This window comes from Osmerus eperlanus, chromosome 4 (assembly GCF_963692335.1).
Source record: "Osmerus eperlanus chromosome 4, fOsmEpe2.1, whole genome shotgun sequence".
Classification (NCBI taxonomy): Eukaryota; Metazoa; Chordata; class Actinopteri; order Osmeriformes; family Osmeridae; genus Osmerus; species Osmerus eperlanus.
The window spans coordinates 6,746,337-6,757,655 of NC_085021.1; the positions used below are offsets into that span (position 1 = coordinate 6,746,337).

Below are 11,319 nucleotides of genomic sequence, written 5' to 3' on the forward strand. Positions count from 1 at the left end.
TGGCCTATTTTAAAATAGAAATTCCCACATTAAAAAGCATAATGACAGTTTGTATGATTTGAAATTGTCATTTGTCATCACACTAGCATTTTTAATTATCACGGTAAACAATTACACTGCAATGAACTGAAATTACACAAGTTAAAATAACAACCTGTAATTATTACTTGTGAACGAATATCATTAACGTCATACTAAACCTAGCTGTCAAATGAGGTAAACCAATCCTTCGTTTCCTCTTCTGAGCCTATGCAGGTCGTGAAAAAGTATCCGAAGACAGTCGGTAGATGAACGAATCATTTCCTCTACTGAGGAACTGTCCCGATGCGCGGCCACGAGAAAATGAACATATCGCTCTGAGACTACTCGTTACTCCTGAGTCATACTAAAGATTTGTTAAAATTAACTAATCATTCACGAAGGCCACATCACTACAGGCTACATGTAATCAATTACAGTAGTTGGGGACGGTGGACACATCACTTAAAAGTCGTACTGCAGTATATAACATGCATAGCTACTTTGCACTACTACCTAATAATACAGTATACAATTATTTCAAAGCCTATTTTGAGAGCTGTAAATATACTGGATGTTTTAGGTCTACAAAAGGACAAGGAAACATGTCAACAGATATTCTCATTCAAACTATCTTCTACTGTACTCATTTGCTTAGTCATAGATGAGTTTCTCTTCTGATCTCTATCTTGACCTCTGGTCCAATGCATGATAGTGTGGCATCCTGACAGTCCCCCTGGTCTTTAGGTTGGGGTCGGTTTGAGAGCCAAGGAGCTATATTGCTGACTAACACTGACAAGGTACACTGAAAAGTTTCTTCTAAAATGTTCCACTCATCCATACAGGCTCTCTCACCCAGGTCTGCAGTTCATCAACTGAAAGCTGCTCTTGATTGAATTAACAACTGCTCAGGGGACAGGCTATATGCATGCCTGTATTTTAACTATTTAGTAGGCTATAGTTGTCAGGGTGTTTCCTCGCTCCATGTAAAAGCCAGGGGCTCCGTGCTAAAAAGCTGTTCTGGTCCTGCCCTCGTTGGAAGTTTGGTCTGCAGTCGGAAGAAATCTCCCTCTCTCCTGATGATGAAATGGTTTACCTGATATCGCCAACTTGTAGTGATTTCCTTCCTGGTCCTCTTCCTACTGTCCCTCCACTAGCTCCATCCTTCTAGGTGCAGTTCTGACAACACCCAGATAGAAGTCAAAGAAGGACATCAAAGCAATAGAACACTGCTCTGAAACTAAAAAGCGACTTTGTGAAGCAGAGGATAACAAGGGTACAGACAAACACATAACCGAATGCTGTAAATAAACCAAAATGACACCATGACATGTCCAAACCTTCAGGGTTGATTTCAGCAACATCTAGCGATTTCAATTTGCACTGTGACAGAATATGTTATGTTCCCGGCCTGATCCCGGCCAGGTTTTCTGTTTGTTCTGTTTTGTTCTTGTTTTCATAGGTGTTGGCTCCAGGCTCAGGGTCTCCTGCCACATACTTAATCCGTCCTGTGAAATTGAAACCACTGCATCTCATACCCTCATCAGCACCACAGTATTTCAACCCCGGTCACTCATCGCCAGTTCAACGCTTCTAGTAGACGTGTTAGTGTTGGCTCCTAACTTAAGGTACGTTATCTCAGAACACTAGGTAATCGTGCTTTTGTCTCTGCCTGTTACAGACCGTGCCATATCCTCCTTTGCCTGTTCGTCTGCCTGCCTGCCTGCCTGCCCCCCCCCCCCACCCGCCTGCCCCCTCCCCCCAGATCTCCTTCGTTCCCCTTGTCCTTTTTTTCCAATCAAACTGTCAACGGTTCCTTGTGTGGAGTTGTGCATTTGGGTCCACCAGCCAGTAGCCAGTTGGTCCATCTTAACAGAGTACTCTTCGCCGAAGCTGTGAACACTTGGTTCATTTTGGCAAGCGCCAAGGTTCCTTGAGGCAATAATTCTGAATGAAAAGCAACACATTTATTGGATCAAAATATCCATATAAGTTATGTGCTGGGACTTCCTTTAGATATGAACTTGTTTCATCTGGTCTGGTGAATAATGCCTGAAAACTTAAGCAAAGTCAGCCATCCTCAAATCTTCACAGATCTTTACCAAACTCTCTTCTCTTAAGAGAGACAAATATCAACAAATATGTACTGTATACATTGTTGCATGTTGCAAGCTCTTACCAAGATAGCCAGCTATACTTTGTAATCTACTACTCATCTACTACCCATCTACTACCCTACTACTACTGTACTCATGAACATGAATGAACTCATAAACATGAATTTAAAAAGACAATCTCCCTTCATCTTGTATTACCTTGAATTTGTCAATCTCCTACAATTGCTTTGAAAGCTTTTCATTGCTGTATGTGCTGTGTGTATTCTCTTTTGTACTCGCAAACCTACATATTCTAACCACAAAGACCAGTTTCTGCAAATGACATGCCTGGACATACATCTACAGATATGCTGTGAGAACCTGCTTTTTAATCCAGGCACACCTTAGGGAAACACTGAAATGACCCTGGATCAGTAGAGAGGCTGAGAACTCACTTCCTCTGGGTCTGGACAGTAAATTCAACTGCATATATTTCACGTATATAACATTCCAGTGTAACAAGAACTAAATGTACGTTTGTCCTTATAGTTTGTTTGTGCTGTTTTGCTGTTTACAACAACTGACTTCTCAGATTCAGCAGCATTCAGCAGATTAGACAGCACTTCACAAAGCAACTTACCTGGATGTCCCTCCACCCACGACCCAGGATCACTCCACCCACGACCCGGGATGCGAGAGGTCTTCACCAGGCTAAATTCTTGTGAGTTGAGAAAGCCTGGGAACAAGATTACAGGATCAGTGATGAGGGCTAAAATTGTAAGCTCACCATGTCTGGGTCCCTGTGCAGAGTCTGGTGTCCTCGCTGCTTCCGCCCATGGCTGCCCTTCGATGAGCTCCAGCTGTCTTTGCGGCAGCCTCCTCTCCTCCTGTGTACAGTACCAGATGCCTCTGAGCTGGCTGGATGGACGCACGGCTATGCTGGAGGACAGAGTGACGAGGGAGGGAGACTTAGGAACATGAAGACATGGAGACAAACTCGCACATGCAGCCATACACACTACCTTGTCAACATCACCCTCCCTTCCTTTGCAGCTTCAGTCACCACACTACAAGGTTAGCATTCTGCCCAGAAACACTGGGCAAAAGTTTTAGTGTGTGCTAACATGGCTTCTAAAGATGAAATAATAATTGGGTTGTGTTTCTCTCTTCGGTTCTCAGCCTCTTAGAGCCAAGACCTGATTTGTTCCAGAGATCAATCCCATCAGCCATCCCTTCCAACCCCGCCCTGCCTCTCCTCCATGTCCCATAAAACGCCTTGCATGTGTATGTGCAACGTGCACAATCAGTTCTAGACAATCTCCCCATGTTTGCATATGAATGCCAAACACTGTCGTGTGAAGGGTCTGGAGCAACAAGGATCATCCCAGAAACTATCAGGGATTAGTTCTGGGCTCATTGTGAGAAACTTGCAGAGGAAGGTTGTTGATATCCTCCAATTTGTTTCTTTGGACACTTGGTTGGACTTCCTAATGGGCTTTACTACAGCCTGGCTGATTACTCATTTGGAAAGGTTGAGCTTCCCACAGCTCAAAGTTCGTGAGCATGAGACAGGATGAGTGCTGTGCCCTTCCCTGCATTGACGCACCCTAATAATGCCATCCCTGCCCAGACACACTGCACATCCCAGGCAGCACACTTTGTATGTTTGCACAGCTCCTCGTTGCAGATACTGGCTGTCATCCCCCCTCCTCCGTCTCTCTGCTCTGAGCTGCACTCCATCCAGCCAAAACAGACCGACTTGCTGACATGTTACTTCACTCACTCAGCAAAGGCACGAAAGGCTATTAGCCGCCCGCCTTTGCATGTTCCTCAATGAAGGAAAATGTATGTCTGTATAAACAAAGACCAGCTAAAGGGGGGGGGGGGGGGGTATCCAATCCAGTCATCCTAGAATCAGCCTTCGAAGATAAGGATGAACGCACAGGAATGTTTGTCATAAAAAGATTCCTAAGCAGGATCTTGCTGTGTGAATGAGCTCTTTGTTTACAGCCAAGGTTTGTGGGCTCAGTTAATCAAATGGATTATGGCTAGACCACCAATTCTCAAAAAAACAAACACCCCAGTCCCATGCTTTCACTATGGTGTGTGTGTGAGTGTCTGCTAAAGCTTGAAAATTTGATAGATGAAGCAGATTGGTGTCAAATTGGCCACCACCTTAATCAGTTCAGAGTCAGTGAGTCAGATGGCTGAGCGGTTAGGGAATCGGGCTATTAATCAGAAGGTTGCCAGTTCGATTCCCTGTCTTGGCAAAATGACGTTGTGTCCTTGGACAAGGCACTTCACCCTACTTGCCTCGGGGGAATGTCCCCGTACTTACTGTAAGTTGCTCTGGATAAGAGTGTCTGCTAAATGACTAAATGTAGTTCATTTTGTCAACCATAATCTGATGGAAAATATTTCTTCATGACTTACTATCCCATGATGATGACAAGATGGAAACCTGACTGCCAAACAAGGATGCCCTTTTCATTCACATGACCCAACTACATCAAGGCCCGAGGTTTTCTTTGAGTAATTCCATATTTGAGACCGTTGTCTCTTTTCAGAAAGGGCCTATGTGAACACACACACTGTACACACATACCGAAATATAGAGTTAGTATCACTGTACAGCTGTAGAGAATACAAAATACATAGTCTTGTGGCATCTTCTCTCTGTTCCAGATAGTACCGTTCTATACATACCACTGGATGGTGCTATTTCTTTGAGCTAGGTAACCTTCATCTTAGTGCAAAGTGAGACGAATGACACATTAGACGGTACTGCAGCGTAATGTGAGAGAGGTTGTTTGGTTTTAGTCTGAAATGTATTATATTATACTGCATCTAATGACACATGTTTGTTTTGATGCAGGTCTAGAAAGTTAGTGCTGTGCATTTGGCTCTCTGTTTTTCACTCATTTCACTAACTTTCATGGTTATGGTGAACCATAACATTTTGCAATTGAGGTAGCTTTCTCTGTATTTACAGAATGGTTGGGAAGGATAGTTTAGAGAGCAGAGCCATTATAAGTCATTGTACTTTGTTTAATTGCCAGAAGCAGCTTCAGAATAAGGATCCTATATAACATGTCCTGTGTGGGTTGAACTTGGCGAGGCTACACATGAAATAAAAAGGCTAGTCTGATAATCATTTCTAAACCCATGACCACGTGTTTTTGATCATAAAAACAAGACTTAGTTCAAGATGAACTAAAACATTTACTAAATGATTTACTAAAACATTAGTAAAAATAGCTTGCCAATCGAATCAGAACTTGTTAATGCAGGAGACTCAGAAACCTTAGCACGTCACTAGCATCTCGTCATACCACGCAGTCGGTGCACAGCTAGATAATCAGTGCTCTTGAGTACCCAGCATGCAGTGTGGCATGTCAAAAAACGCAAAGACTTGAGGAAAATAGTTCGGTTACAACGGCCATGCGAGGGATTTCAGTTGTTGTGTTCGTTCAGTTAGATGTTTGTAATGTTATTGTTTGTTAGTTAATATAATCTTGTTGGTCACCCTGAGTGTGCGTGTAGTTTAATCCGAACAGAGAGTCTACTATCAAAGGTTTCACTCGCAAGGGGCTGGACGTGGGCCGTACCCTAGCCAGTTGTTTATGAAGTTATTCTGGTTTGACTGAGATTCTGGAAAGAGATCTACTCAAGAAGAGAGTCAATATATCAAGCCATCTGTGAGAAAATGTGAAGACATTGTTGCGGTTAATGTGTTTGGATTGTGGGAGGCAACGATTGGACTACACCTAAACCTCATGCGGCTGCTGCAGCATTTCTGCTTTGGCGTGACCTGCGCTGGGAGAGAGAGAAACAGCATGGATGGGGATAGTGTGCGGGCAGATGTGTCTTTATATAGGGTGAAATGGAATGAGAAATGCAATACAAAATGTCTGAAAGGGGTGTATTTATGTAAATGTCCACATTGCCTCAATATCTTTGTGTCAATAAATAAAATATAATTTTGACTGATGGTTTTTCAAACCTTATTGGCTTCAAGGTGACATCATTCTGATGTACAATGCGCAATTTCATGCAATTTTACCTTAAAATGTCAACCGTTTCTTCACCTTTGTCCCAAAGCTGACCAAAGCTATTCATAAAATCTCAACAGTTGGTGTGTAGCAGAGAGGATAAAGAGACTGACTTGTAACCTTATGCCCAGGGGCGGAGCAAGACTCAGTGCAGTGGGGGCGGAGCTTCATCATGGGGCCCTCTGCTACCAAGTCATTTTAAAATTAAAAACGTAAAAAAAACGGTAAAATATCTGATGAATGCATATGTTATAATGTGTCACATGTTCAGCCAAGTAAGCCTATATGTCAAATAAGACACAAAGAAAAGCCACATTTGTTGACAAGTTTGTATTGACGAACAAAGAAAACAGTTTGCCAGTCAAATAAAATATTTTCAACACCACGGACAGCAACAGCTGATCGACAGCGATGGTGCTGAACAGGCTAAGTTCGCTCAATCAGTGCCACAGTATTTCTTACAATTTTGTTGTCTGCTTAACGATCCTCCAGAACAAATGAATCTAACAAAACTATACACATATCCCTTATTAAATCTTCATCCTCCTCCTTCACGGTGGAAAATTTGCCAACCACTTTGTCCTTGTCAATATGTATGTCCCGCTCCACACACAGAAAGGTGAGATTTGACAGTCTGGCCTCATCCATGCACGAACGCAAGTAGGCTATGTCTTAATGAGACATAGACGGCTGAGACTTCGTTCGGCACGGAATGTAGCGTTTTGTTGCCTGGCAATTGTTATTGTTGTGCTGGTTTACCATAGCCATGAGTTAAGTGACTGTTACGTAACTTACGTTTGATAAAAATAGCTGGATTAACGGAATGTGGTAGCACGAGATCAGAAGCCGCAGTTAGCTTCTTTCAGCTAATTATCTGCATTGTGTCACTAAGGGAGGGCCCCTTTCTCGTAAGGTGACGCAAGATCGGCGGCGTTTGGAGGCCCCCTGACTGGCACGGGGCCCTGGGGCGGCCGCACCCATGCACCCACGCTATCTCCGCTACTGCTTATGCCTTATGAGTTCAAATCCCCATTCAGCCTTTTGTTGTTGGCCAACTACATGAAGTACCTTTGCTCTCTTGTTGTCCAACTCTCCCTCTTCTACAATGTACATTTTTATAATATTTTGCCATTTTGCGGAGGAACCCGCATCGCTGCTTGCAGCTATATTTGGTTTTGTGTTTACAGTTTTGAGAAAATGGTGGACCGTTTCAAGAAATGTGTTTTAGCAATCGTGAAAAACTGTAATAAAGAATAAAATCGACCAGACGAGTCAGGTACATAATCGGAAATACAATACCATCAACATCCACCGGGGCCGTTGCCTCAAGCCGAGGAGCGAGGGGTGGGGGTCTGGCTACAACAGATGAGGGAGTGAAACAGCTCATTAGGGGAATGTAGTGCAGGTGTGTGAGGGGTAACTCCTCTGGTGACCTGGACCTTTGGAGCCGGGCTGGAAGTGTGACAGTCACACAATCAATCATTCAAACAACAAAACATTGAATACATTCCTCCATGTATTCCTGGTTAGTTCCTGGTTAGTCAGTCAAACACACCAGAGTCAGGATGATCAGTGATACAGGAAGCACTTGATTTACTAAACCCACTGAGACCAAACAAGTCCAGAGCAAAGCTCTGAGTTAACATAAACACAACATTTCAAATACTTGTCCCAAGCATCACCACATCCTTAATTATCCTGCTTCATTCAACTGTTGCGCTGGTCAACCCTCTTCCTGCAGATTTGGAACCACAATTGGAACAAATATGATTCAGCTTGTCAGCAAGGTAATTATTAGAATCTGGTGTTTTGGATTAGGGTTGAACTCAATCAATCACCACCTGCCCCTCTATAAATACAATTGACTAGTTACACGTCTACATATCCAACACACGCAGCTGCTGTTTGTCCACGAGTCTGAATTTTTGCCTCTATTAATACAAGTTGTCTGAGGTGAGGTTGTTTTTGTATAATGTCTAGAAAGACCATGAGTCCTCGTCTTACGCTGGGTGCTTTGATCTGTAAGTACCTGGTCTCTCTGGGCTGCTCCTTGGTGAGCAGGAGGACTACTTTTATATTTACATTATCATTCAAGTTTGTCTGGGTTTGAAGTTGTAGAATTAGATTATGGTTTGTGACTGGATTCACTGTAAGGTAACTCCTATCGCTCCCTCCTTTTAAAAATGTAAACTTGAATGTTATGGAATGATCACAGTTCCAGAGACATCGTGAAACTATTTCCGAAGTCATTTGTTCTGGGTTACTTTAGTGAAAGGTGTGTATTTTTAGTTATTTGACTATGGGTTAAATTGGAGCCAGAATGGTCAAAGTAAGGTGAAATGGATAATGGAATTGATTACAAAGCAAACATGTTACAAAATGAAGGTTTTTACCTACTCCACTATGATTATTGTTAATCAGAGAACAAGAGGTGAGGAAGGAGTAGGACAAGCCAGAGCTGAAAGTGCTTAGGAGATTAAGAATCCACAGAACAATGCTTCATAATTCCCTTTTATACCAAACTATAATAATTAGAACAACCAGACCACATCTTGACCCTTAACAACATGCAACAGTAAGTTACAAAATGAGGTGAGACCATCAAGTAGACTCCATCCAGCAACTCCAGATTTTAGCCTGAGAGGTGGGGGCAGGGTGACACTCAGCCTTGCATTACTTCAATGAATTGTTGGTTTCCGTTTATGAAATGTAAAGGGGTGGGGGTGAGTTTCTTGTCTTTCCACAAATATCCAGAAGGCGTTGTAGATGTTGCAAATGCATCTGGGTCCAACTGTATATGATGCTCTGGGTCCAACTGTATATGATGCTCTGGGTCCAACTGTATATGATGCTCTGGGTCCAACTGTATATGATGCTCTGGGTCCAACTGTATATGATGCTCTGGGTCCAACTGTATATGATGCTCTGGGTCCAACTGTATATGATGCTCTGGGTACAACTGTATATGATGCTCTGGGTCCAACTGTATATGATGCTCTGGGTCCAACTGTATATGATGCTCTGGGTCCAACTGTATATGATGCTCTGGGTCCAACTGTATATGATGCTCTGGGTCCAACTGTATATGATGCTCTGGGTCCAACTGTATATGATGCTCTGGGTCCAACTGTATATGATGCTCTGGGTCCAACTGTATATGATGCTCTGGGTCCAACTGTATATGATGCTCTGGGTACAACTGTATATGATGCTCTAGGAATGTTTACGGTCCATATTTGACCAACTGCCAGATTGTGATTGTGATCTTTCTGTCTTTTTCAGTGCTGGCATGTTGTATGTCTACAGGAGCAGGTAAAACTCAGAGCCTGATTGTCCAAGGGAGGATCTGCTTTTTGTAAACGATTGACAATTATAATTTGTACTGTTTCAGTGACTACAGACATCTGTGAAGGTCAGCAGGCCACCCTGAACTGTGGTACGTTGCTACACTGTTACAGTTGTACAGTTGCCTTGCTATACTGTTTCCCACAGCATTGAAGTTACATTAATGGTAAGAGAATGGGGCTTAACTTTTTCCTGTTTCCAGGGAGTTCTGTGATCAACGTGGTCAGTGCTAACTATGGACGCACCGACCGTGTGACCTGCATCTCTGGTCGTCCACGACATCAGATTCGCAACACCAACTGCCTCAACCCCACAACCTTCCCGTTGGTGACTAGCATGTAAGACACGTGCACGCACACAGACATGCGTGTTTGCTTTTTCTCACACTCATTTTGCTCCTTCCACCTTCCCAGGTGCAATGGGCATACAAGCTGTTCTCTGGATGCCTCCAACTCTGTGTTCTCTGATCCCTGTTATGGAACCTACAAATACCTGCATGTGATCTACAACTGCATTCCCCCAAGTTGGTATTTGTGTGTTTGATTGTGTGTGTGTATAGCGTTGACACTGACATATTTGTACTATTACTGTTTCAGAGACGACAGTGATCTGTGAAGGTCAGCAGGCTACCCTAAACTGTGGTATGTTGTAACACTGAATGCTGTTGCCCTACTATGCTGTTAATAGTTCCACACGGCATACACTTTGATGGTAAGAAAGCAGAGGTAATAACTTCCTGTTTCCAGGGAGTTCTCATATCAACGTTGTCAGTGCTAACTATGGACGCACAGACAGGGTGACCTGCGTCACTGGTCGTCCACCAAGCCAGATTAGCAACACCAACTGCCTCAACCCCACAACCTTGCTGTCGGTGGCTGGCATGTAAGACACGTGCACGCACACAGACATGCGTGTTCTCTCTCACACACACACTCACACACTTATTTTGCTCCTTCCCAGGTGCAATGGACATACAAGCTGTTCTCTGTCTGCCTCCAACTCTGTGTTCTCTGATCCCTGTTATGGAACCTACAAATACCTGTATGTGACCTATACCTGCACATGACCTACACCTGCGGTAAGTGATCTTTACATCACTCTGTATGAGTGACGTGTGTGTCTTTTATAATATAATATTTGTTGACTGGCACTTTCTGTTTCAGTGAGTATTGTTGGGTCGAAGGAGTGGACCTGGATGTGAACCTGTTCCAATGCCAAAGACTGGTTCAATATTGAATAAATTCCACCATTTTCCACCATTTACATGTATCAGTGTGTTGTGGTTGTTTCCAGGTCAGTCAGAAACGCATCAGGGACAATATGGATCATTGATGTAGGAAGCACTTGATTTACTAAACCCACTGAGACAAAGTCCAGAGCAAAGCTCTGAGTTAAAACAAAACCTACCTGGTTTCAAATACTTTTCCCAGGCATCACCACATCCTGTTCTTAGTGTTATGAAATGTAGTTATTATTCAATCCTTTCCAGCCGGAACATACAAAACAATTATTCCCATGGTTCCTGCCTTAATATCTTTGCTGTCCACACAAATTATTTCTGAACTGCCAGATACCTGGCATGTAAGACACGTGCACGCACACAGACATGCGCGTTCTCTCTCACAAACGCACACTAATATTTGATAGCCAAATCCTTGGCCTGAATACTTCCACTGCAAACATTTATCATATCTTGGTGCATCTTAACAAGCCAAGATTACACATTTGTGTGGCAGATGGCCTATTTTAAAATAGAAATTCCCACATTAAAAAGCATAATGACAGTTTGTATGATTTGAAATTGTCAT

General features: G+C 43.1%; 1 protein-coding gene across 1 annotated transcript; it reads left to right on the forward strand.

Moving 5' to 3' along the window:
• The first annotated feature begins 8,050 nt into the window (after nt 1–8,050).
• Nucleotides 8,051–10,701, forward strand: LOC134018457 (L-rhamnose-binding lectin CSL3-like). The gene is made up of 9 exons (XM_062458391.1): nt 8,051–8,187; nt 9,449–9,478; nt 9,558–9,602; nt 9,714–9,849; nt 9,925–10,034; nt 10,108–10,152; nt 10,258–10,393; nt 10,472–10,589; nt 10,675–10,701. Exons 1-8 carry the CDS (start codon nt 8,139–8,141, stop codon nt 10,575–10,577), a joined length of 657 nt encoding a protein of 218 aa, XP_062314375.1. The 5' UTR covers nt 8,051–8,138; the 3' UTR covers nt 10,578–10,589; nt 10,675–10,701.
• The last annotated feature ends 618 nt before the right edge of the window (nt 10,702–11,319 follow it).